The sequence below is a fragment of the Lynx rufus genome, unplaced genomic scaffold, assembly GCF_022079265.1.
Source record: "Lynx rufus isolate CCGP_SWC_20201006 ecotype Redwood Valley unplaced genomic scaffold, mLynRuf1.p SCAF_2, whole genome shotgun sequence".
NCBI lineage: Eukaryota > Metazoa > Chordata > Mammalia > Carnivora > Felidae > Lynx > Lynx rufus.
In genome coordinates this window covers 205,087,622-205,112,973 of record NW_025814834.1, presented here as the reverse complement: position 1 = coordinate 205,112,973, position 25,352 = coordinate 205,087,622, and the positions used below count along the sequence as shown (strand labels likewise).

At 53.7% G+C, this 25,352-nt stretch overlaps 1 protein-coding gene across 2 annotated transcripts; it reads right to left on the bottom strand.

The window, feature by feature from the left end:
• Nucleotides 1-1,995: 1,995 nt before the first annotated feature.
• Nucleotides 1,996-25,176, bottom strand: E2F2 (E2F transcription factor 2). Of its 2 annotated transcripts, none has more exons than XM_047083578.1 (7): nucleotides 24,439-25,176; nucleotides 18,775-18,880; nucleotides 16,473-16,692; nucleotides 15,568-15,726; nucleotides 13,770-13,884; nucleotides 11,768-11,960; nucleotides 1,996-5,462 (listed from the first exon to the last, which is right to left on the bottom strand). In XM_047083578.1, exons 1-7 carry the CDS (start codon nucleotides 24,688-24,690, stop codon nucleotides 5,179-5,181), a joined length of 1,329 nt encoding a protein of 442 aa, XP_046939534.1. In that variant the 5' UTR covers nucleotides 24,691-25,176; the 3' UTR covers nucleotides 1,996-5,178. The 2 variants fall into 2 exon arrangements, with proteins under 2 accessions (XP_046939534.1, XP_046939536.1); XM_047083580.1 differs by lacking the exon at nucleotides 24,439-25,176 and adding an exon at nucleotides 20,745-20,880.
• Nucleotides 25,177-25,352: the final 176 nt, after the last annotated feature.

Genomic DNA, 25,352 nt, shown 5'->3' with positions numbered 1-25,352 from the left:
CATCACCAAGTCCTACGATAGTTTTAAGCTTATCTTTGTGCCAAAAATGCTTTCGAAAGTGGCTGTACCATTTTACATTCCCATGAGCAAAGTGTGAGGGTTACCTGAGCATTCATTTAAGCTGTTTCTTCATCTGTAAAGCGGTGGCAACGAGAACACTGACTTTATGAAGTCAGAGATTATGTTGTGTGAAGGATTTCGCATGGCGCTGAGCCCAGACACACACAAAGCTCAATACACGACATCTTTTTTTATGTTCCCTTGTCTTTGCTAATGTCCCAGGCTTTCACCTCCTCCAGGAAGCCCTCCCTAATGACCACCCTCCTAACTCCTAAAATGCGTATCACTGCAACCATCACATTATTTGTGACTATACTTTTATGCATTTGTGTCTCATGAACATCCTAGGGATGGGGACCATTCTTATTTACTTCTGTCTCCTCCCTGCCTAGCACATAGCAGGTATTCAATAACCCATAGATAACCATACCTATGTACAAAACATTAATGCTTACATGTTAGTGTCTAAGAAAACTCTATGAAAAAAGGCTCTTGAACTGGGCCTTAAGGAAGAAGCAGGCACCTGCTCAGCTGAAATGGAGGGAAGGGCATGCTGGGTGAAGTGAACAGTATGTATAAAGACCCAGCAGAGGAAAAACATGTTTTCAGGATCTAAGAAGTCCAGTGTGGCTATGGGTAATGGGATGGAGTGGCCAGTGAGGTGAAAATGGAGGGTAAGCCACTAGTAATGTTGTAAATGGACGTTCATGCCAAGTGAAGGGACCCTGAGGGCAGGGAGGAGCCATCCACTAAGTAGGAGTGACACGATCAGAACTGCATGTTAGGGGCGCCTGGGTGGCTCAGTTGGTTAAACATCTGACTTCGGGGGGGCGCCTGGGTGGCGCAGTCGGTTAAGCGTCCGACTTCAGCCAGGTCACGATCTCGCGGTCCGTGAGTTCGAGCCCCGCGTCAGGCTCTGGGCTGATGGCTCAGAGCCTGGAGCCTGTTTCCGATTCTGTGTCTCCCTCTCTCTCTGCCCCTCCCCCGTTCATGCTCTGTCTCTCTCTGTCCCAAAAATAAATAAAAACGTTGCAAAAAAAATTAAAAAAAAAAAACAACATCTGACTTCGGCTCAGGGCATGATCTCACGGTTCATGAGTTCAAGTCTGGCACCGGGCTCACTGCTGTCAGCACAGAGCCTGCTTTGAATCCTCTGTCTCCCTCTCTCTCTGCCCTTCCCCTGCTCTCTTCTCTCTTTCCCAAAAATACATAAACATTAAAAAAAAAAAAACCTGCATTAAAATTTTTTTCTCAATGTTTATTTATTTTTGAGAGACAGAGACAGAGCATGAGTAGGGAAGGGGCAGAGAGAGAGGGAGACACAGAATTCAAAGCAGGCTCCAGGCTCTGATCTATCAGCACAGAGCCCGACGCGGGGCTCGAAACCACGAACCGTGAGATCATGACTTGGGCCGAAGTCGGACGCCCAATCGACTGAGCCACCCAGGCGCCCCAAAACCCTGCATTTTGGAAGGAACTCTCTGGGGGTGGTAGAGGGCATGAGTACTCAAACTTCAGCTGCATTAGAATCACCTGAAGGGTTCACTGTGTTACAGATTCTGGGTCCCGCCCTGAGTTTCAGAAGGTCTGGGGCAGAACCTGAGAATATGCATTTCACACAAGTTCTCAGGTAATGCCGGATCAGAGGACCACACTTTGAGAACCACTGATAGGATGGGACGGAGAAGAATGGGTAGCAGTGAGAAGATGAAGGGAGCTGTCCAAATAGTCCAATGAGAGGCGACGGACCCAGAGCAGGGGAGATGTTCACATTTTAGATCTGGGTGCTAACTTTTCAGTGTCTTAGTGGTGACATGTCAGGCATGGTAAGAAGCCAATGTGGGAAAGAGAGGCTGCTTCTGGGGAGAAATCAGCCAGGTGGTCAGGACAGTCCCCAGACTCACACTTGGTAATGACCTTCAGAAAACACAAGAATCAAGGTGTCCAGAGTTGCCATTTAATGCCCAATTATCACGACACAAGGAGGTTTACATGGTGCTCATCAAGGCAGGACCCAGGGAGAAACCAGACCAGAGGGAAGTGACCTGTACAGAGTCCCAGCACGGGGACCGAGTTCTCTTGGGCCTAATTACCCTCGAGACACACGTGCCATATTCAAGGCTTCTTCACTCACCCAGGAGCCAGCAGGCTGGCTGGGCTTCTGGTCACCAAGGGTCCTCGTGGGAGAATGGTGTCCCAGGATGAGGTGGGGACCCTGGGACACGATGAGAACCAGAAAGCTGTTTGCAAACAAGCCCAAAAGGCTTTCACTTCAAATGCACTAAAGCCACACGATGCTCAGATGTGCGAACACCCAAACGATTTTACTGAAAACTACATGCTGTGCAGAACTGAGGCTGAGAAAACTTGGGGAGGGAACGGAAAGTCAAAACCATCCCAGAACCAGCTTTCTGAGCTTCACCACCCCCCACAGCTACACCAGTCCAACCACAGCACTGCTGTGGAGAAGGGACACCACACTGATCTAATGAACACTTTTCATGGGAAGGGACATGGGAGCATGTCCCTGGTTTTAAGAAATCTCTTTGAATCTCCAACTCTACCGCACAACTTAATGCTACCGAGTTCCCTGGAGCCCCCGAACCTTTGGTGCCCCTGGGGACACAGGTGACTTGTGGGCTGCCGATGGAGCTGGGGAAACATCCCGACAGCAATAACATATCTCAGAAAGAGGCTAGGTCTCAAGTTTACATGTGGCCCCTAAAGGAAATTCCAGCCAAAATGCATTCTTAAAGCACCTGACGGAACTCGAGAGGTTTCAAGTGTCACTGGCAAGAAACAGGCATGAGCTTGTGTCCCTCCCAACCCCCCTGCCCCTAGCCGGAGGCTTGGCCTAGGCGGTCCGGCCCCGGGGGCCAGGCAGGGTGTGGAGGCGATAGCACAGGACAGGGGCAGCTGCTCAGGGTACAGGCCATGGGCCCAAGGGGCAGCCCGTCTGTCCAGCACTATGGCTGGGAATTTGGGGAATGAGCTTGAATTCTGGCCAGACTTTGCCATTAAAATCATTCCCGGTGGGTCCTGCAAGCCTCTTCTCCCCTTTGTCTGCTTTAATTCCAGGAGAACACTCTAGACAGAGCCAAAGGCATGGAAGCCAAACGTCTCTGTCTTCAGAGATGGGGCACGGCTAAATGGCAGCCCAGAGATCTCAATCTCTGGCCCCACATGCCCCCAACCAGATTCCATGCAACACTCCCTCCCCCTGCCCAAGGGCCAAGGTAGTCCCTTGACCCTGGACATACTGGGCTTCGAGACAGGCTTCTGATAAGCCCCCTGTGAGTATCAGGGGAGCTTCTGCAAAGCATACAAAATTAGCCCTGTTCACAGCACGAGGCATCTGTGACCTGTTGACCACTCCTGAGAGGGCAGTTAGGGGCCCGGGAAGTTGAGAAAATGACAAGGCAAGACTGTTCCCACGTGGGTATTAGCTCCCATCAGACCCCCATGTCCAAACAAGTCTACCTCCCAAACTTCAGATGCCAGCTTCTGGTCAGCTCAAGAGCAATCTCGTGAGGCCAACTTCATATTTAAAACCAACTTAATGCTACAAACTCAAAAAAAGAAAAACAAAAGTGCTGCCCAGCTGAGCCCCTGAGGAAACCTAGCTCCCTGAGGGTGGGTGGTGGGCCTTTCAGACCACCGTCCCTGGCTGCCTCTCTCCAGAGGGCACAGCCTTGGTTCAGCCCAGAGCAGCCCCACCCCAGGTTGAGTGGGGAGGAGAGCTGATCCCCCCACACCCAAGCGGGCTCCAGAGACATCTTGGGATGGTCAAGCCATTGTGGGGGCTCGAGAGAAGAGGGCAAGAGACCTTCTCAGGACCCTACGCCTGAAGAGTTAACGTACACCCATCGCCCCACTAGCTGCCAAGGTCTGGTGTGCACTTAAGACTGCTTCCTGTCAGCCCTTCAGCATTCCTGTGACAAAAGGAGGCAAAAGGCCACCAAGTCCTGGTCACCTCTGTCCTTGGCTGGGGGGGGGGGTCGTGGCGGGGAGAGGGAGGTCTTTCTGTGTGAGAGCTGGTGGGGAAAGGAGGTCCTTAGAGAATGACTGCCTCCAAGAAACAAAAAAATCCTTCCAGGGAAGGGGGAGACTACACCAGCAGCTACCAGAGGGGGTGCTTTCTGGCATTTTCTTGTTCTCAGCCCACCTGTCTCTTTGGGGGGGCTGCCACTCCCTCCCAAGTCCTCACTGCAAGACAGCACCTGTCCCAAGCGAGAGGCAGAAATAGAGGAAGGGTGCCCTCGGCGCCTTCCACGTCCCTGTCCGTGTTTCCCCGGGAGCTCTTCTGTGCCGACTCCCTGCAAGGTTGATTTTCATGTCCTGAGGGAGAGGTAGGGGATTCCATAGGAAGTAGGTTTCCAGAACTGGAGCCTCGATGCCGCCTACCCTGGGGTGGCTCCCTGGCACCATCTCTGGGACAGAGGAGACCAGGAATCCAAGGCTGGCGCCTCAGCTGGAGATGCCAGGCCACCACGTACTAGAATCACGAGGCCTAAGTGCAAGTAGCGTTCTAGCAGACGGGACGGCCCCCCAGAGACCCAGCCCACTGATGTGGGGAAACTGGGGAGTTGGCCTGGGGCTCTGGAAGCCCTGGCTTGCCCTTGGACAGTGGACAGCTCCGGGCCTGTCTTGAGAAGTCTTACTAGAAACTGGAAGGATCTCCCTGCTAAAAACTCAGGGAAGACAAATAAACAAAACTCAACCTGAAATAAATACAAAGGCATTAAGTGCTTCTTGATAAATTCAGGGTCCTAATTCCCCCTCAAAAGGGGGGGGGGGCGGCCGGGGCCCTTTCCCTGGACCTGGTTGCCTCACCTGTGGCTCTTCGCATGAGAGGTCAGAGGTCAGAAGCCGGATGGGCCTTCCGGGCTCAGCTTCCATTAGGAAGGAGGGGACCCAACCTCTGATACGCTCCTCACCCGAATCCCCTACATGGCCCCCCGAGACAGCTTCGGCCGGCTGGGGGTAAGAAAGGAGAAAAGGAGACCCCCGTACCCTGAGGACGGCACCTTGTGTCCCACGTCCCTGAGCGGGCAGAGGGCCTGGTAGTCTGTGAGGAGGTAGAGACAGGGGCGGGCTGCCGGGGGCAGGCAGGGCCACTCAGTTAATCAGCAGGTCCCCGAGGTCATAGGAGTCGAAGAGATCGCTGATGCCCTCGCCCCCGTCCAGGCCCCACAGGTAGTCGTCTTGGTCCAAAGGTGGGGAGAAGCTGATCAGGGGGGAGCTGCACGGCAGGGTGGGGGACAGGAACTGGTCCTCGGTCTGCTGCAGAAGTGGGTGTGGCAGCTCCAGCATGCTGTCGGTGGCCTCCAGGGGCACAAGTGGCAGTGGTGGTGGCGGAGGCGCTGGCAGCTGCAGGGCCTGCTGGGGAGTCAGCGCTGGTCCTGGAGACGAACAGACAAAGGTCATACCCGGGCCTGTTGCCCCAAAGAGTCTGGTCAGACCTCGGAGCACAAGAATAGCCCTCCCGTCCTCTGGACGACCGTGCGCCCTTCTCCCTGTGTACCTTCCTGGTACCGCTCTAGCCACCGCCCTCATTTTCCTACCCTCCCTCCCCTCCTCTCCGAGGAGATGAGATCTCCAGCTCTCGAAACCCCACCCTCTCAGGGCTCCTGGCTGGCTCAGTCGGTAGAGCACGCGACCCTTGACTCTCGATCTTGGCGTTATAAGTTCGAGCCCCGCGTTGGGTGTAGAGATTACTTAAAAATAAAAATCTTACAAAACCAAAAACAAAACCCAAAACCCCTACCCCCTCTCACCATCAAGCTCCTGGCCCCTGAAACCACATTCTCTGTTTCTTGCATCACCAATCTCTCTCTCTCTCTCCCAGAACATTCCCATCATCACACAGACACGCTAATGACTCCTATCTTTAAAAAGCAGCCTCCCCGGCCTCATGACTGTCTCCAATTCCCAGCCCAGCTTATCGCTCCTTTTCATAGCAAAATTTCTCAGCAATTGCCTGTGCTTACCCTCTACCCCCTCCAAATGTATTCTCTACCTGCCCGCCACTCTTCACTCTTCCACTGAGGTCTGTCCCCACCACGCCACTGAATCAGTGACCTCACGTTGCCAAACCAATGGTCTTATTTGACCTTCCAGCAGAATCTGGTGCCGTTATTCACACCCTTCTGGAAACACCTCTACACTTGGCTCTAATAGACTAGAGTCTCCTCGTTTTCTTCTTACCTCCTTGGCTACTTCTCCTGCCCCCTTTGCTCTGTATCCTCCTCTTCCTAACTTCTAAGCCCTCAGTGCCCCAGGGCTCCAGCCTCAGACTCCCCTCTCTGGCTGCACACCTCCTCGGGTGACCACAGCTGCCCCTTGGCTTTCAATCCCGCTCCCAGTGGACGCATCTGGCATAGACTTCGCCCCCGAGCTCTCGGCTCCTGCAACGCCTCTGCTTAGAGAACCGAGGTACCCCAGAACTTAGCACGTCAAAACCAAACACTCCTGGTCTTCCCCCCTCAGTGAATGGACCACCACCCACTCAGCTGCCTAAGCCAAAAGGCCCAAGAGTTGCACGCAGTCCCACTATTTCCCTAGCACCCAGCCCGGCAGCGAGATGGGTCATTTCCACAACTGAATGAATTCTGCCAGTTCCAAGGGGCCTCCTTACCAGTCAGCTTGCCTCGACCCTTGAAGTCTGTTTCTAGCTTAAAAAGGGCTGGCAGAGGGGGTGTGGGGTGTGGGGGGCACCTGGCGGGCTCAGTCGGTTAAGTGTCCAACTTTGGCTCAGGTCATGATCTCACAGTTTGTGGGTTCGAGCCCCACGTCGGTCTCTGTGCTGACAGCTCGGAGCCCGGAGCCTGCTTGGGATTCTGTGTCTCCCTCTTCTCTCTTTGCCCCTCGCCAGCTCATGTTCTCTCTCTCTCTCTCTCAAAAATGAATAAAAACTTAAAAAAAAAAGTTTTTTAATGGGAATTGGAGTGCCTGGATGGCTCAGTTGCTTAAGCGTCCAACTCTTGATTTCAGCTCAGATCACGGTCTCATGGTTTCTGAACTCAAGTCCCACATCGGACTCCACACTGGTAGCACAGAGCCTGCTTGGGATTCTCTCTCTCTCTCTCTCTCTCTCTCTCTGCCCCTCCCCCTCTCCTTTCTCTCTCTCAAAATAAATAAGTAAGCATTAAAAAAAAAATTTTTTTTTAATGACTGGGAATAAAATCCAAGTTCAACCAGTGCCAAGAAGGCCCTGCGTGATCTGGCCCCTGCCTGCCTTTCTACTCCCTCTGTCCCAGCCTCGCTCCACTCACACTCAGCCTCTCCAGCCACACTGGCCCCAGCTATTTTCCAGCACACCAGGTGCATTTCCACCCAGAGGTAAAAAGGTGACTTCTTACACAGGGATGAGGAATAGGGCACCAGAACCTGCCCCCCCCCAAATATATCCTGATACCCAGAATCTCCGTTTGAGCCATGACTTAACCCCCAACCACGCATTCCTTGGAAAATACAGCTGTGCTGGTTTGTCAGCCTGCTTGATCCTGTGTGTCTCTGGGCAAGCGACTTAATGTGCATGAGCCTCTGTTTCCTCACCTCTAAAATGGGGATGATTATACCCACCTCCCAGGGTTGTTGAGAGGATTCAATGATAAGTGCAAGTAGAGGGCAGCTTATCTGAGTGCTGCTCTGGTCAATGGTAAGAAGAACTGCGCTTTACCAAGGGCTTACCCTGGCTGGCTGGGCTCCCAAGAAGAGGTGTGTTTGACCTCCTCGGACACTCAGGTGGCCCCAAAGGAGGCAATATTTTTTTTTTTATAATTTTTTTCAACGTTTTTATTTATTTTTGGGACAGAGAGAGACAGAGCATGAACGGGGGAGGGGCAGAGAGAGAGGGAGACACAGAATCGGAAACAGGCTCCAGGCTCTGAGCCATCAGCCCAGAGCCTGACGCGGGGCTCGAACTCACGGACCGCGAGATCGTGACCTGGCTGAAGTCGGACGCTTAACCGACTGCGCCACCCAGGCGCCCCACAAAGGAGGCAATATTGTGACCCCTATTTACAGATGAGGAAACTGAGGCTCAAAGAAGTCAATTAAACATATCTGAATGGAAAAAAAAATGGAATATTTTTTAGCGTGTTGCAGAGGCCTGCAGGGAGGTGTTCTAGCAAAAGGCCTGGTTCGGGAGGAGGGGGAGGACCTGGGCTCGGACCCCAGCCCCGCCCACCCCACCGGGTGAAGCCCCCGTTTTCTTCGAGAGGAAGAATAAGGCTCCAGCTCACTGCCGTGCTGAGCAGGAAAGAGACAACGTGCGTGAAAGCCTCCGCTGGGCCTTGCTCTCCTGCACGGTTATCACCCCCCAGAGGGAGCCGTTCTTTACATCTGGGCCTCCGCGCACTCCAATGGCTCAGACTCACTCCTCTATCTCCAAACCGCGCAGAGTAGGTGCCCGGTTCGTATAAGCTTTTTCAAAAATCGCATTCACGCTGTGTCACTTTCTGTAAACCGTCCAGGAATCGTGAGGGAGTTTTAAGTGTCCTAGTTTTGGGGCACCTGGGTGGCTCAGTGGTTAAGCATCTGACTTTGGCTCAGGTCACGATCTCTGGTTTGTGGGTTTGAGCCCCGCATTGGGCTCTGTGCTGACAGCTCAGAGCCTGGAGCCTGCTTCAGATTCTGTGTCTCCCTCTCTCTCTGCCCCTCCCCTACTCGCACCCTGTCTGTCTCTCTCTCAAAAATAAGTAAACATTAAAAAAAAAAAATTTTAAGTGTCCCAGTTTTTAGAGACGTGAGAACGGGGGCTCCAAGGGGCCACAGTGACTCGCCTACAGTCACCAAGTCATAGCAGGTGAGGTGCAGACTCAAGCCCGAGTCTCTCAGAGTCATCTCCTGTGCTACAGCTACATCTAGGTTGACCTCAGAATGTCATAGGTGGGGAAATGTCAGAGACCATTCCAAAAGCCCTTCTGTCCAAAGCCCTTCTGTTACAGATGAGGGAAACCGAGGCCCCAAAGGGTTAGTGATTCCCCTGCACGACGCCAGAACCTGGGTGCCAAGACCATTGCGGCCTCCTCTTTGGATGTGAACCCTGGTGCTCAGACCTCAAAATGACTCTGCTTCGGGCCAGAACACGGAGTGTATGTATGCGCGTGCGTGCAGGCACGTATACCTTCCAGAAAACACCCCCCCCCCCCTTCGGCAAGGATGTCGCCAAGAGACCACATGGCCAGGGTGGTTTCTGGGCTGGCTCCACCACCAACTGCTCTGTCAGCTTCTACTCTTTCTGGGAGCACAGCTGATCTGTAAAACTGAGGCAAAAACCTCACCCTCGCTTATGTTGGAGGGTCCCCCGCCTCTGCCCCAAGTCTCAGAGGACATCCCAAGCGAAAGTGGTTCTAACTCAGGAGAGATGCGCACATGTTGACAGTGAAGTGCGAAAGCAGAGCGAGGGAGGAGAGAGAACAGGGTGGGGCACAGGTCTGGAGTGGGAGATAGACACTGGGAGGTGCCCAGAGGGACAGATGGCTGGTGCCGGGAGAAGCCCGGATCCCCGGACCAGACCAGGATACAGGAGAGATCAGCTGGGGGTCTGGGCTCTTGTCCAAGCTCTGCCGCCAACCTCTGTGTGACCTTAGGGAAGTCACTTGCCCTCTCTGCACTCAGTTTATTCATGTGTAAAATGAAGGGCTGAGTTATATCAGCGCCCAGCAAACTTCTGTAAAGGACCGGATGGTATTCTAGGATTTGCAGAACACTTACAATCTCTGTCACACAGTCACTTTCTTCCTCTCCCCCAACTCTTCAAAAATGTGAAAACAATTCTTAGCTCATGGGCTGCTTAAAAACAGGCCAGATTTGGCCTGCAGGCAATAGTTTGTGAACCCTTGAGTTAAAGAAATGGAAGGGGCACCTGGGTGGCTTGGTCGGTTGAGCGTCCGACTTCGGCTCAGGTCATGATCTCATGCTCCGTGAGTTCGAGCCCCGCGTCGGGCTCTGTGCTGACAGCTCAGAGCCTGGAGCCTGTTTCAGATTCTGTGTCTCCCTCTCTCTCTGCCCTTCCCCTGTTCATGCTCTGTCTCTCTCTCTCTCTCTGTCTCAAAAATAAATAAACGTTAAAAAAAATTAAAAAAAAAAAAAGAAATGGAATCCATGTGTGTGTTCTGTGGACACCCCACCAAGCCTCCTCCGTCAGACCAGCTTGAGCTCTGGCTTCTTCAAACACCAGGGTTCTACTCAAGGGAATTCTGCTGCTAAGAAAACAGAAAGTTGAACACTGGCCTCCACAACCTGAAAGGATCTGTCAGTCTGACCTGATGTGTGATCCCAGTAAAGGGCATAAACCGTCCTAGAGGAAGGGCCTTCCCGGGCTCCCATTTCTACTCCTTCCAGACTCCTTCCCTGGGACTTCTCCCGCCTCTTTGCTCATGACTCAACTCATGCTACTTCCTGTCAGGTATAGCCAGCTTTTTTTAGCCGTACAGCGACCTCCCAGCCAGGGGTGAGCCTCTCTAGTCAGGAACCCCTTCCTCGATTTGTTCTGAGCCTCGTGGGGAGAGGCCTGGGAGAGGACATGGGGAGAGTCACATCACCTCTATGCCTCAGTTTATTTATCTCTAAACTGGGGACAAGAACACCTACCTCAACAATGGCTGTGAAAAGTAACGTGATAATAGATGTACCTGATACAGTCATGGTTTAAAAAAATCTTAGTCATGGGGCGCCTGGGCGGCTCAGTCCATTAAGTCTCCGACTTTGGCTCAGGTCATGATCTCACAGTTTGTGAGTTCGAGCCCCAGGTCAGGCTCTGTGCTGACAGCTCTGAGCCTGGAGCCTGCTTCGGATTCTGTCTCTCTCTCTCTCTCTCTCTCTCTCTCTCTCTCAAAAATAAACATTAAAAATTTTTAATAGAAAAATTAAAAATCTTAATTATAACAAAAAATTAATAAAATAAATAAAAGATAAAAATAATTAATTAATTTTCCAAACTCCCAGGGGCACCTGAGTGGCCCAGTTGGTTAAGCCTCTGACTCTTGATTTCGGCTCAGGTCGTGATCTCCCAGTTGTAAGATCGAGTCCCATGTCAGGCTCTGTGCTGACAGCACAGAGCCTGCTTGGAATTCTCTCTCTCCCTCTCTCTCTCTGCCCCTCCCCTGCTCATGCTTTCTCTCTCTCTCTCAAAATAAATAAATAGATAATTAATTAATTAATTATAAAAAATCTTAGTTGAGCCTTCCTTCAAACATCTGTAGTTCCCATTCACTGAGGGCTTACTGAGTGCCAGGGGCTTTGTCGTTAGTAGTCACCACGGAAGTGTGGTACCAGCCCTAGTGGCAGTAATAATGACAAGAATAGTTAGCCGTTACTGCCTGGTGCCGTTCTAAGTGCTTTGCCTGTATTATTTCCTCTAATTCTCACACCCTATTAAGTAGATCTTGTTAATTACTACGCCCAACTGACAGATGAGGAAATTGAAGCAAAGAGAGGTTAAGTGACTTGTCCAAGGTCACATCGCTGGTAACTGGAAGTGCTGGTATTCAGACCCAGGACCCCTCTGGCCCAGAGCAGCATTAGCCTCCCCACTGGGACAAGAACACGCATGTGCTCTATAAAGTGTGACGTGCAAACACACAAGCGGGGGAGAAGGACTGTACCCCTCTTCGCCGCCCAACAAATGTTGACATGGAAGAGGAAACGCTAAGGCTGCTTGCTCTCCCCACCTCCTGTCCCTCTGGACAGAGGGTCCTACCTGGAGATGCCATGGGGTCTGTCATCCCAGGGTCAGTGCTGCTGCTGGGCTGGGTGGAGTCAGGGATGGGGCCGAGGGGGGAGGGGGAGGGGAAGGGCTCCTTGGTCGGACTGTCCGGCTCCTGCACCTCCTCTGGGCACAGGTAGACTTCGATGGGTCCCTGCGTGCTCTTCAGATATATCTGCAGGTTCTCCTGGAGGAAGAAGAGAAGCCAGGTCATGGCTCTGGGCAGCTGGGCACTGACTCATGGGTCGGGGTGGGGTGTATGGATGGACACCCACGGCTCCCGCCATCCACGTGAGCCAGCGCAACTCCTGAGCTTGGTGCTGACGCCTGCCCTGTCTGACCTGTGGTGGGCATCTGCTCTTGCTGCCTGTCCGGTCCCCAGGTCCCCTTCTTTTAGGGAGAATATCTTGATTTTCCTTTGGGCAGCCACTCCTCTCCAACTCATGTACTTTGGGGGGACAGCACTCTTCCCCACTCCAATGGGTGAGCTTGGGGTACAGGCTGGGAAAGTCACCGTGATGGTGACTGGTTCAGGGTAGCGCACGACTCAGGTCAGTCCAGGAGCATCGGACCCAGGACTCGTGCGGGACTCGTGGGAAACGGAAGCTCCCTTCCCACTGGGGTCACCGAGCTGGTTATCATGAAAACTAGCTTTGCCACCAGAAAAGGGGAGCCTGCCTTAATGGAAGCACAAAGAATGGCAGAGAAAGATGGAGAGCATGGGGCGAACTGAAAGTCATAGTTTGAGCTCCTGCATCTAGCCTTGCCCGCAATCCCCAAGTCTTTCCTCTGGACCTGTCACTTGCTTCCCCTTAGTCCCCTCCACCCCCAACTTAAGCCATTTGGACTTGGCCTTCTGTTACTTGTAACAAAGCGTCTTGATAACTTGGCCTTCCCGCGCCTGCTTCTTCCCTCCATGATTAACTGCACACATGCTATTCCGACAGGCATTTAGGTCTCCACCCGGTGCACCTGCACTGCCCTCTGCCCACCCGTTTCCCGTGACAACTCCTGTTCATGCTTTAGGACCCAATTAACCTGTAGTCATCTATGGACTCTTCCTCCAACTGTCCTTTCTCTGGGCACCTGGAGTCTATAAATGGCAGGATGACTGCTTGCTTGGGTCTTTTTCCCACTAGGTCCCGAGCTCCTCCAAGACAGAGGTGGGGCCTCCTTTATCTTAATGTCCTTCCATTAAACGAATTATTTCTTGAGCGTTTATTATGTGCCCAGCTCTGGGCTGGGGGGGGGGGGGTACCACAGGAGTGTGGCATGCTTCTGTGGAGCTTACACTCTAATAGGTGAAGCAGAACACAATCACAGAATCACCAATCACCCAGCAAATGGAGGTCAAGTGTGGTGGAAAAGCACAGGTAGTAATGAAATCGGGGTGGGGGGGGTAATCAGGGAAGGCTTCCTTGAAGAAGTGATGTTTGAGTTGAGACCGTAGGATGAACAGCAGTAAACCAGGCAGAGAAAGAGAAGAGCATTTCAGCTGGAGGGAACAGCCTGGGTGAAGGTCTTACACTGGGGACGAGCTTAGTGTGGCGGGGAAGCTGTAGGTAAGTCAGTGTGGCTGAAGCAAAGACATCATGGGGCAGCATATGAGAAGAGGTTGGTGAGGTCAAAGCACAGAGGACCTCATAAGGAAGTATTAAGAATTTCTGGTCTTTAACCTCGCCAGACACAGCAGGAAAGGATTACTGTGAGCGCTAACACCACGGTGTATGGGCACATGTGTGCGTGTGCCCAGAAATGTTGGGGGCCGTGGGATGCAGAAAGATACCAGGAACGGAGATTTTCTCGGGCCAGCATCTGCTGCCTGTTGCCCTTTCCAGCTTCTGCCATTTCTGTCCCCAGCTCGGGGACCACTGATCTTGTAATGGGTACCAGAACGGACCTGGGAAGCTTGGGGTCAGGCAGCACCAGGGACAGAGTGTACAGAGCAGCCTGGGACCCTCCTAACCCTGCTCTCCACCAAATGCTTCCCTCTCACCTCGCTCCTGTCGGGCACTTCCAGTCTTGTCTGAGGAGGGGCCTTGACAACGATCACTGTCTGCTCCTTGAAGCTTCCAACAGCACGGATGTCCTGGTAAGTCACATAGGCCAGTGTAGGGGCAGGAGAGTCAAGAGAAGTAGCTGGTCACAATTCAAACCCCCGGCCTGCCAGCCTAAGCCTCTGGACATCTCTTTCTCAGTCCGTCTACAGCTTAGAAATAACCAAACACCGGGGCGCCTGGGTGGCGCAGTCGGTTAAGCGTCCGACTTCAGCCAGGTCACGATCTCGCGGTCCGTGAGTTCGAGGCCCGCGTCAGGCTCTGGGCTGATGGCTCAGAGCCTGGAGCCTATTTCCGATTCTGTGTCTCCCTCTCTCTCTGCCCCTCCCCCGTTCATGCTCTGTCTCTCTCTGTCCCAAAAATAAATAAACGTTGAAAAAAAAATTAAAAAAAAAAAAAGAAAAGAAATAACCAAACACCATAACCTGTTCTTCTACTATCATAGGCTACCCCGCATCCCTTTTGAAAACAAACAGGAGTATAAATCATTTCTTAATGCTGCCTCATAACAGTTTTTTATGAAAAGACTTCATCTCAGACTGTATCATTAGCTCTGAGACAGGAGGGCTCCGTCTTATTTCTTTATGTTTCTCACAATGCCTAGAATCCTTCCAAAAACACAAAGTCAGATCCAAAGACCAATTAGATGGTAGAACCATCTGATTGGGAAAAGTGTATGAAAAGCCTTAGCAAAGCCCATGCTTATAGTGTCAGTCCCAGGAATCCAACCTAAGGGAAGAAGTAAAAAATATAGGAAAATGTTCTCTATACAAAAATATTCATCACAATGTTGCTTTATAAAAGCAGAAATCTCAAATCAATCTAAGTGTTGACTCCAGGCCTTAACAAACCAGAATGTGGTCTGAGTAGGACATTTTCAAATCATCCTGAACATGAGGTTAAATCCTATGAGACTGCTGTTTTGCAAAAAATGGTCCAATAGCAACAAGTTCATGGATCAAGCAAATAGGAAGGATTTGTAACAACATAAAAATGGTCTATGGTGATAGAAAGCAGGATATAAAATGTTACATATGGGGCACCTGGGTGGTTCAGTCAGTTAAGTGTCAGACTTCAGCTCAGGTCATGATCTTGCGATTCGTGAGTTTGAGCCCCACATCGGGCTCCTTGCTGGCTGTATGGAGCCTGGTTAGGATTCTCTCTCTCTCTTTCCCTCTCTTTCTGCCCCTCTCAAAAATAAATACTTAAAAAAAAAAGTTATGTAGGGGCGCCTGGGTGGCTAGGTCAGTTAGGTGCCCAACTTCAGCTCAGGTCATGATCTCGCTGTTGGTGGGTTTGAGCCCCACGTCGGGCTCTGTGCTGACGGCTCAGAGCCCGGAGCTTGCCTGGGATTCTGTGTCTCCCTCTCTCTCTGCCCCTCCCCCACTCGCACTCTGTCTGTCTCTTGAAAATAAATAAATGTTAAAAAATATTTTTAAAGTTATGTATAGCAGGCACACACTACATTTAATAACCCGTGCCCTTGTGTATGTATAGTTAAGAAACAATGGCTACATGAAGGGGGCACCTAGTTCTTTTCTCCATTTTCCAGATTTAAAGAACTGGACTTACTTTTATAAGGAGAGTAACTTCGATAGGCTCGTGAGGACAGGCCACCAAAGAAGGAAGAAACAGATATGCCAGCCCCCGAGGCTGAGTTAGGCCTTGCAGGGAGGTGCTGCCTCAACTCCAATAAGGCCCTGCTCCCTGACCTCTTCCCCCCACCAAACAGGATATCTCTTGTTGGCCTTGTCCTCGGTCAGGTGCTTGAAGTTCAGAGAGCAGGTCTGGATGAGCTGGTCCAAGGCCTGCTCCGTGCTCATCAGCTCCTTCAGCTCCTGCCCCAGCTGCTGCCGCTTCCCAGGTCGGGTCGGGTCTTCAAACATTCCCCTGCCTCTGGGAACAGAGCAGTCCCCCAGTGTCAGTCTCAGCGCACATCCAGGAGCCCCAACCCCAGGGCGGCTGTGCAGACCTAAACAGGCGGTGCAAAACCCCAGGATGGGGCCACTCACACGGTCTACAACGGCGCCCCCTGGGTTGTGCAGATCAGGGGCCCTGCCTAGCTCCCGGGGAGCTGCTAGGAACTGGAACTTGAGGTCTGAGGGTTGGGCTAGGGAAAAGAAACAAATCAAGCCTCACTCCATTTTGGGGGGCTGTCAATGCCTATGCCCCCCCCCCGCCTCCCCCAAACGCCTTGCCTGGGTTCCCTCAGGGTCACAGCAGGGGCTGCAGGTCCGCTCTGCTCTCTGTAGGAGGAAAGGAGCCTGGCGGACTCCTACCTCAGAGCTGCAAGGAGTGCGGGTGGCTACAGCCCAGCTCCCAGGGGACTTTCCTAAGCTGGAAGAGGGGAATCTTTGGGATCCCGACTCAAGAGGATCTGGGTCCTCTCTTGGGCCTTTGCGTGTCCTAGAAATCATTCTCCACGCTGCCGCAACCTGCTTTCCCAATATATTCCCAGCATATACATCTGTCCTTCCACCTCCCTCTTAAATACACTGGCTCTGCTCCCGGCAGGTACGTGAGCCTATCGGACGCCGCCCTGAGCTCCAGCCCCGACACACCCACTGCATACGGTGCACCCCGCACCTTCACCCGCAGCACGTGCACCCACTGGTGCCATCGGCCCCAGCCCAGGCACTCACACCCACTGGATGTTGTTCTTGGCCTTCTTACGGATGAGCTGGATGCCCTCCAGCACGTTGGTGATGTCATAGATGCGCCGCTTCTGCACGTCCAGCACCTCAGCCGCCCAGTTCAGGTCCAGGACGCCATCCTTGGACTCGCTCAAGAGGTAAATGAACTTCTTGGTGAGGAGCCCCAGCGACGTGTCATACCGAGTCTTCTCTCCAGGGGACTTGGGGGCTAAGAGGAAAGGGGCCCAGTCACAACCTCATCCTTTGATCTGGACCCGTTAAGTACCACCCTTCGCACGAGGGCCGGAGCAACCACTCTCCCGTTTACAGAGCACTGTGAGGCAGGAGGTCGTTCGCCACCACCATCCAGGCAGGGACCCTGATGCCTAGAGAGGACACGTGACTTGTCTGAGGTCTCGCAGTCGGGGGCAGGGGCGCGACTGGAAACCAAGCATCCTAACTCCTAGTTCACAGCCCCTTTCCATTATAGCTTAGGGCAGCCCTAGAAACACCACCTCCATCAACACCAACAAATAGTTATCGTGTGTTGGTCACCGTTCTGAGCAACTTTCCATATACCACAAATTTAATCCTTGCAACACCCTCTCAGGCTGTTGCCTGAGAGGCATCCCATCTTACGGGTGAGTACACTTCAGAACGGACAGGTGAAGTAACTTGCTCAGCTCAGTCGGCTAGAAAGTGACAAAGCTGATTTAAATCCGGACAGGCCGGCTGCAGTCTTCCTTCTTAACCATCACCCTATCCCGCCAGCTGGGTCAGGAATCGAGGATTATGGTAGGGAGAGAATAACGGGCTGGGATTCGAGAACATGTGCATAGATTTGCTTTTTCTTTCCATGTGCAGCCCAATGATTATCTGAAAGGAATCAGCCCTATACTATCACACGGGGCAGGCGCATGAAAAAAGATCAGCTGCAGCATCTTAAACCACAAGAGGACTTCTGCAAATTTAGTGACTTGCAAGTCATACAGCAAGCTAGTGGCCAAACTAGTTTTGGAAACTGAGTTTTAGAGAGTCTCAGATTCCTCCGGAAGGGGACTTTAGAATCCCCTAACACACAGATGGCAAGCATTTGGCACACGGGCTGTTTTTGTCAGGTTTTGCACCCTTGACAGACATTGCTGACTGATCAGTGCACTTAGTACCTTTCAATAAAACGATCCCGGCAGCCTCTACCAATCAAAGGGAGAGCAAACTTTATTGCTATTCCTGATCTCGATGTGTTTCATTTTATAGATGAGACAACTAACACTCACAAGAGGAGTGATTAGTCAGATCGGGGCAGAACTTTGTCCAGACGCCCAAATTCCTTTTTTTTTTTCATTAAAAATTTTTTTAATGTTTGTTTATTCATTTTTCTGAGAGAGAAAGGGAGAGAGAGAGAGAGAGGGAGAGAGAGTGTGAACAGGAAAGGGGCAGAGAGAGAGAGAGGGAGACACAGAATCCGCAGCAGCCTATGGGCTCTGAGCTGTCAGCACAGAGCCCGATTCAGGGCTCGAACCCATGAACCACGAGAGCATGACCTGAGCCGAAGTTGGACACCTGACGCTTAACCGACTGAACTACCCAGGTGCCCCAAGATCCCCAAATTCCTGCCCCTCTTGTTTCCCACCCGGTCACATAACTTCTTCATTAGGTCTCTGACCCCCCCCCCCCAAATTACTGTTCCTCTCTAACATAGTTTCTAAAACTCCAGCTGGAACCAGGATATTGACTGAAAATACCAGCAGGCAGACGCAGAAATTCCCTGCAGCTTAACTTTAGGAAGGCACCACCCGGGCAGCCCCTGGATCTTAAAAATCTCTGAGGCCACGCGGGTTAGACCAACCCAAGTTTCACTTCCCTTTGAGTCATTCATTTAGCCCTCTGCATGTGGGAGAAAGACCCTGGATTCTCTCTTTTAGAAAAGATGAGACTGCAGGAAATGTAATTTTTTTTTTTAATAGTAAGCTCCCACGTAAAACGCTGGTCATCACGTTCAGGTCACGAGAGCGGTGTGCGGTGTGGGAGAAGCAGTGCTAGCTTGGCTTTGAGTCCTGACCCCACTCACCAGCAGTGTGACCTTGGGTAAGTCGCTCAAGCTCTGCGTCTCAAGTTGCCTCATCATTGAGAGGGGGACAGAGCTACCTCCTGGCAGGGTCCCGTGACACAACCCAGAGGAAACTACTTTGTAAACTGGGAAGTGTGCTACAAATATCACTCCAGATGATTCGGGCAGGGCTGCTACCCTCTGCCCTTACCCATCCCCCATCCGGGGCCCGCCCTTAGATGCCCAATCGGCAAGGCTTACTTTTGGGGCTGGGGAGGCCGTCCAGTCTAATGCACTTCCCCTTAGGGGTCCGGAATTCAGGGACTGCTGGCTTCCCGATCCCCTCCAGGTCCAGCTTCCTTTTGGCCTTGAAGAGAGGAGAGAGAGAGACAGGGTTTGAGAATCATTCTTCCTTCAGCCTTTCCCCAAGTTGGGGCCAAAGCATGGAGGCCACCAGCAGCTACTTTCTGTGCCTCAGTTTACCACCAGTCCTGGTGAAAACATCATTGCACTTGGTGAGGAAATAGGAGGGACTCAAAAAGTGAGTTTTCATGGGAAGGAAATCCTATTTTTTTCTTTTTTTTTTTTTTTTTTTTTTTTTAGATTTTATTATTTAAGTAATCTCTACACCCAACATGGGGCTCGAACCCACAACGCTGAGATCAAGTCACGTCACATGCTCCACAGACCGAGCCAGCCAGGTGCCGCAGGGAGTCCTATTTCTGAAGAGCACACAACACTCCCATTCTGAGGTCCATGCTCCTGAAGACTATGGAAGCCAGTCCAGCCGAGAGCCCGGGGTTCCTTAATAACAGGCCCCAAGGTCACTTCTATCGGCACCATGCCCAGAGGATGATGCGGGGAGGAAGGAGTGGGTAGGACCTAAACCACACCAGGCTGGGGAGAGCCTCCCGCCTCACCAAGTGCAAAAGCAGCTGGCCCAGCCTGCCCTGGTGCCCATCACAGCCCCACAGCTGGCCCTTATCAGGGTGGGGCTGGGCATCCGCCCAGGCCCAGGGGACTTCCTGGCTCAGTGCCACACCCCAGGGAGGTGCCCACATCGGGAAGCAGAGCAAACATTCCCCACCCCCCATGTTTGGGCTCCGGCTCAAGGGCCCCAGGGCCTCCTGAATAGACTCCATTTGCCATTCTTTGCTGAGAGGGGCAGACAATGAATCCTTCCCCTGCTTCTCAAGGACGAACAGCTGAGGTCCCCCTGCTCCCCCTGCCTGTTCCCGCCAAGCTTGGGAAACACCTGCTGGGGAAATCAAACCACAGACCCGTCTGCTCTTCTCCACCCCACTGCCACCAGGCCCCAATTAGGCCCAGAAGCTGCACTGGCCCGGAAGGGGCCTCTCTCCTGGTTAGGGCTGGGCAGGGGCAGGGCTAGGGCACTAGGGCACGGGGACATAAGCCAGCCTGGACTTGAATCTCCCGGCTCCTTCAGAGACTCACTGTGTCTGTGTGTGACTTGGGGATGTACTCTGCATCTAGGAGCCTCAGTTTCCTCCTTGGTAAAATGAGGCAGAAATCACCTACCTTGAGGGATGATTACAAGGAATCGAGGAGCTAACTCCTGCAAAGTGCTCACCCTGTGACTCAGACACAGTAGGTGTTCAGAAAATGCAGAGTCCCCTCTCTGAAATCCAGGCTTGGCCTCTTCCTTGACACACCCTTCTGGGGGCCACTGAACCCATTTCCTTCCTCTCCCTCTCCCCCCAACCGCCCAGACACCCCTAAGCTGGTCAGGACAGAGAAGCCTATTTTAACCTTTGACAGTGAGGTCATGCTCGGCAGGGCTGAGACTAACTGCTGCTGAACACAGCTGGGCTGACAGGTGTCGGAGGTGGTGACAGCTCTTCCTGCTATCAGTTTCCCTCCCCGCTCCTGCCTCCTCCAGGAAGCCTTCCCGGACTCATTTCAGGAGACCTGCTCCTGGGTTTGAGGAGCCTGGATACGATGCCACTCTCTTCCACCCCTACCCAGACCTGGACGCGATCCAAACACTTCCCTGCTCATTCCTCTTGAAGTCTCTCTGGGATATTCTTTTTCTAACCTTTCAGCTGGTGAGATCCTAGATCCTAGGGAATGTAACCCATCTTGTCTCTAGAGAAAGGCCCAGTCACTCACTGAGACCTTCCACATGCCCTGGGCTGGGCCCCAACCTTCATCACCTCACTGAGTCTCCCCAGCACCACCAACCCCCATTTAACAGCTGAAGTAAGCAGGACCTGGTGAGCTCCAAGGCCTTTATCAATCTGATTGACGTTGTCCATCCCAGCACCCTCAAGAAGGAATGCCAAGAGCAAGGAGGGGAAGGGAAGCCAAGCTGAGTTCTACCTGAGGCAAGGGTGGGGCAGCCCAGAGTCTCCCCAACCCCATCCACCTCCCCCACCCAAAAGGAGCCAGGCCCTGCTGAGTTCACAGAACACTTGAGGAAGAATCTCACCACCTACAAGGCGGGGAGAAGGAAGGAAGGACCTTGAACAGAGTACCTGCACTGGGCCTATCACGTGCTCATCGGTTCTGCAACATCAGTATTGGCAATCCCTCTTGGCAGACGAGAAATGGAGGCTCAGAGAGGGTGAGACACACGCCCAAGGTCACACAGACAAAGGGCAGAGCCAGAGTTTGAACCTGGGATTGTCTGACGCCAAAGCCACATACCAGGCTGCCTCAGCTCTGTCCCACACACATCCCCCCAGAATTTGCTGGAATTTGAGCCAAGGCCCGGCTGTGCCCAGCTGCCCCCATTATTTTATACACCCACACCAGTTCCCTCCCTTCTCTTACTCTCCCTCACCCTTATGCTATACTCCAAGTGTTCCTAAGCAGCAAAATGTCCCTCATCCAAGGACATCTCCCTGGCACCTTGGGGCACTGCCCAGAGAAAAGTCAGCCCATAGATGGGCCTGAGCCTGCAGAACAGAGGCGGCAGAGGACAAGCCCAGGAAGATGAGGGCCAAGGGGGCCCTGAGCACAAACCTTGGAGTCAGACCCATCTGGGTTCCCATCTAGGCCTCCCCCCTTCTCAGCTGGGTGAGCTCATTAAGACAGTCGACCTCTTGAGCCCCACCTGTAAAATGGGGATAATCTGCTCCCCCGCCGCTGGGGATTCAGCAACAGTGCAGCAAAGCGCTTCGCTCGCACAAGGAAGCGGCTATCACTAAAACACGAGGGGCAGCAGCAAGGAGAAAGACAGTTCAGAGGTAAGCTGGAAAGAGACGGAGATGTGCCAAGGGCAAAGGCCAGCCTGGCTCGAACCTGGACCCTCGTAGGCAGCCCCTTCGGTTGTTTCCTAAAGGCCTGATCTGGATCCGAGCTCCCCTGCCAACCCCAAAGGACAAAAGCGAAGCTCCTTCCTCAGGCGGCCCCAGAAGTGAGGGTCCGAGACCACCTGGCACAACCCCACCATGGGCAGCGAGGTGAGGAAGCTGGGGCTCAAAGGAGGGGAGCTGACTTGCCCGAGGGCACACACGGGCCGGAGCCAGGGTTCTCCCAAGCCCCAAGTCCTCATTTAGACGGCGGGGGTAGGAACAAGCGTTCCAGATCCCAGCTCTGCCACTCGGTAGCCTACATCTCCCCCTCTGACCTGGCTTGTATGGTTGTTCCTTAAAATGTCCGTTTGCTTTCATGGCTCTCAGAGGGAATTTGGAAAACGTAGACAAATTAAAAGGAAGGAGAACTGTGCACAGAACCCCACCCTCTTCACGGACTCCCGCGGGAATGAGACAGAACAGCGTGATGTGCCCAGCCGGAGGAGGGACGCCACGGAGGAGCACCGCAAGCCTTCCCCAGAGGGTGCTGGAAAGAGCCCTGGACAGGAAGTGAGGAGACCAGGGCTCAGGGCTTCGTTCTGCCATTGAACTTGGTTGCCACCCCTGAGGTCCTTTTAAACAGCAGCTCCTCAACAAATCCTGCTCACCCTGCACTTTGCAACCCGGCCACAAAACAAGCGGCCACACCCAGGGTTGGGTTTGGAGCTCTTCCAGGTCACACCCTGGTAAAATGAGTAAGCAGGGGGCCAAGCCTGCCCACAGGCAGGGGGCCATGGGGCATCCGACAGGAGAGGGGGCTCTGGGCCCGGCAGGCCTTTAGGGCAGTCTGATGCAAGGAGACTCTCCCACCACTTCTTGGCTTGTGACTTGGACAAGTGACTTCACGTCTCTGCTCAGTTTCCTCATCTGTGAGATGCCTCATCCCAGGCATCTTGGCCAAGATAACAATGCGGAGAGTGCCAAGCAGTGCCTGGCACACGAGAGGCGTTCAGTAAAAGAGGGCCATTCTTGCTGTGATCACTGAGCCCCTCTGGGAGGGAGCTACAGACAGATGCACTCGAGCTCCTCTGGGAGGGAAGCAGTTCAAAACCACAGCTGTTACTGAAACTCAGCCACTGAAACTCCGCCTGAGCGCCTGAAAGCAGCTGGCTAGAGGAGACTGCGCCCGCCACAGAGCCCCCTCCCCCGGGGGCACCCAGCTCCTAGGTCAGGCTGCACCGGGGAAAGTTAAGGCTGCAGAGAAGAGACCCAATGATCGCCAGCCTTGGTCATACATCCCCCTGAATGACCTTGGACAGATCACATCCCCACTCTGTGCCTCAGTTTCTCCCCGGGGCTACTAATACCTTCTACTTCACAGGGTAACGCTGAACATAAGATAGATAGCCGGTCTCAAGTTATCTTTGGCTGCTTGACCTACAAAATGGGAGTAACACCCCCGCCTCCTTCCTCCTAGTTAGAAATCACGTGCAGGAAGGGGCTCTGAAAGGTTCAAAGCCTTGAGGATGGGCAAAGCACGATTTCAGTAGCAGGGAGTGGTAGCCACTGACAGGGAGGGCTGGGGGTCCGTGCCTACTCACTGACACAGGTCTGAGCAGATGTCTCTATGGCAGTGTGGGTGGGGTGGTCTTAGCTCTGTGCCTGAACTTATTCACCACTCACCACTAAGTAAGCCTACAGCACCCCCATTTCCCCTCCCTGGAGCCTATTTCCAAAACCCAGGACCTGGAGCTGGAAGTGACCTCAGATAAGTTAGCCCAGCTACCCCATATACACATGCGTTTTCAAGCAAAGGAAATGTAAGCCCAGACTGGTGCCAAGACTGATGCAAGGCCCCACTGAATTAGTGGCAGTCAGGACCAGAAACCAGGTTCCCCACCCCCCCCCCAGTACCCCCAGGGCTTTTCCCACCCCACCTACCCCAACCCTATGATTGTTTCCCTTCTCAAGGGCTCCAGGAATTCCACTCCCACAAAACACACCCTGTACCCGGTGCCACACTTTGGGCCCTCCCTGGCAGTGGCCTGGGGCTTGAGAAAGGAACAATCTGAATAGGAAACCCAAGGGGCTGCCCTCAATTTGCACCTGCTACTGGCTGGCTGGGAGGGAAGGCTGGGCCTGGGGGGAGACCTAGGGCAGATAACTGGGAAAGAGTTGGCTGTATGGGAAATTTGGAGTCTGTCCAAGGCAGACTGGACCTGAAACACACCCCCCCACCCTTGCCCTGTTTTTTTTTAAAGTCCCCACTGTCCTTAGGTCAAGCCCTGAACCTGGCCGATACCAGATGCCCAGTACGAGTTTCTGGATCCAGCAATGAATGAATGGTGGCAGTGTTGCCCCCGTGGACTTCCCCAAGGTCACACGGTGCACTGGGGGTGGTGGGTTGGGTCTCCACAATCCCACTCCAGTGCTCATTCCACTCCACTCCAATAGATGAGGTTATTTCATCCCAAATCCGAAAATGAAGGGCTCGTCTGCTCAGGTATGCAGGGCAGTGGGTTGTTCTGGAAGCCGAAAGCTCTCATTTCCCTCCCCAACTCGACCTGCTTCGCTCAAACTGGGTCCCAGGCGCCCCTCCCTCCTTTCCCACACCCGCAAAAGCACAGGGAGAAGCGGTGGGTGGCGGTGGGGAGGTCCCCAGCATTACCGGCAGCCGGCCAGCCGGCACGCATCGCACAGCTTGGCCCTCCGGTCCGTGGGGGGTGGCGTCGAGGCAGGTGCCGGGCGCCGCAGTGGGAGGCACAGTCTGCGGGTACAGCGAGGTGTAGTAGGTGGTGGTGGCCGGGCAGAGCTGGGGGCTGCTGAGACCGGGCGGCCACAGCTCTGTAGGGCTCATCGCGGGCAGTCCCTTCGAGGGCGGCCCGGCGGCTGGAGCCAGGGCCCGGGGCCCTCGCAGCATGGCGAGCACAGCGCCCCCTCCCCAACCGGGCCTGGCGCGCCCTCAGGCACCTGCGGGCTCCGGAGCCCGGGGAGGCTCACTCGGCCGGAGGCATGGCGCGGAGGCCGGGGGAAGCCGCCAATGGACGCCTGTGGGGCAAGGCCGGACCCTCCCCTCCTGGCCCGCGGCCGAGCCGAGCAGCGCTTGGAGATCCCCGCTTAGAGATCGCCCCGCGGCGGCGGCGGCGGCGGCGGCGACACGGCCAGAGGCTGTGCCGCCCCGAGGGCGGCGGCGACCCGGACGGCCCCGCGCCCCAGAAAGGCCTCGGCGCTTGGGGTCCGGCTAGCTCGCGGGAGGGGTCTCCGGGGTCGCCGGGGGCTAGGCGGAGAGGCGATGCGCTCGGACCGGCGAAGGGGGGGGGGGGCGCGGTTGCACCGACTCCTTCGCGCCTGGCTCTCTAGTCCCCGAGCCTTTCTGTGCCTCTTTTTTTTTCTCCTTTTTTTTTTTAGCGCCAAACTGCGTGCCGCGAAATTCGGATCTCCCGCGGAAAATGCCGCGCTTTGGTTGGTCGCCGCACCACGCACAGGCTCCACCCCCCGGAAAGGACCGGTCCCCAAGGCTGCGATTGCAACACGAGCTTTGCTGCTTAAAGGGGCCGCCACACCTGCTGTCGCCTGGCGCCC

Coding starts and splice junctions, on each gene's coding strand:
- E2F2 (XM_047083578.1), bottom strand. CDS start 24,690: ATGCTGCGAGGGCCCCGGGCCCTGGCTCCAGCCGCCGGGCCGCCCTCG. Junction 13,885..15,567: donor GAGGACAAGGCCAACAAGAG/ATATCCTGTTTG, acceptor TCCTGCCCCTAC/ACTGGCCTATGTGACTTACC. Junction 5,463..11,767: donor AGACCCCATGGCATCTCCAG/GTAGGACCCTCT, acceptor GTTCGTCTCCAG/GACCAGCGCTGACTCCCCAG.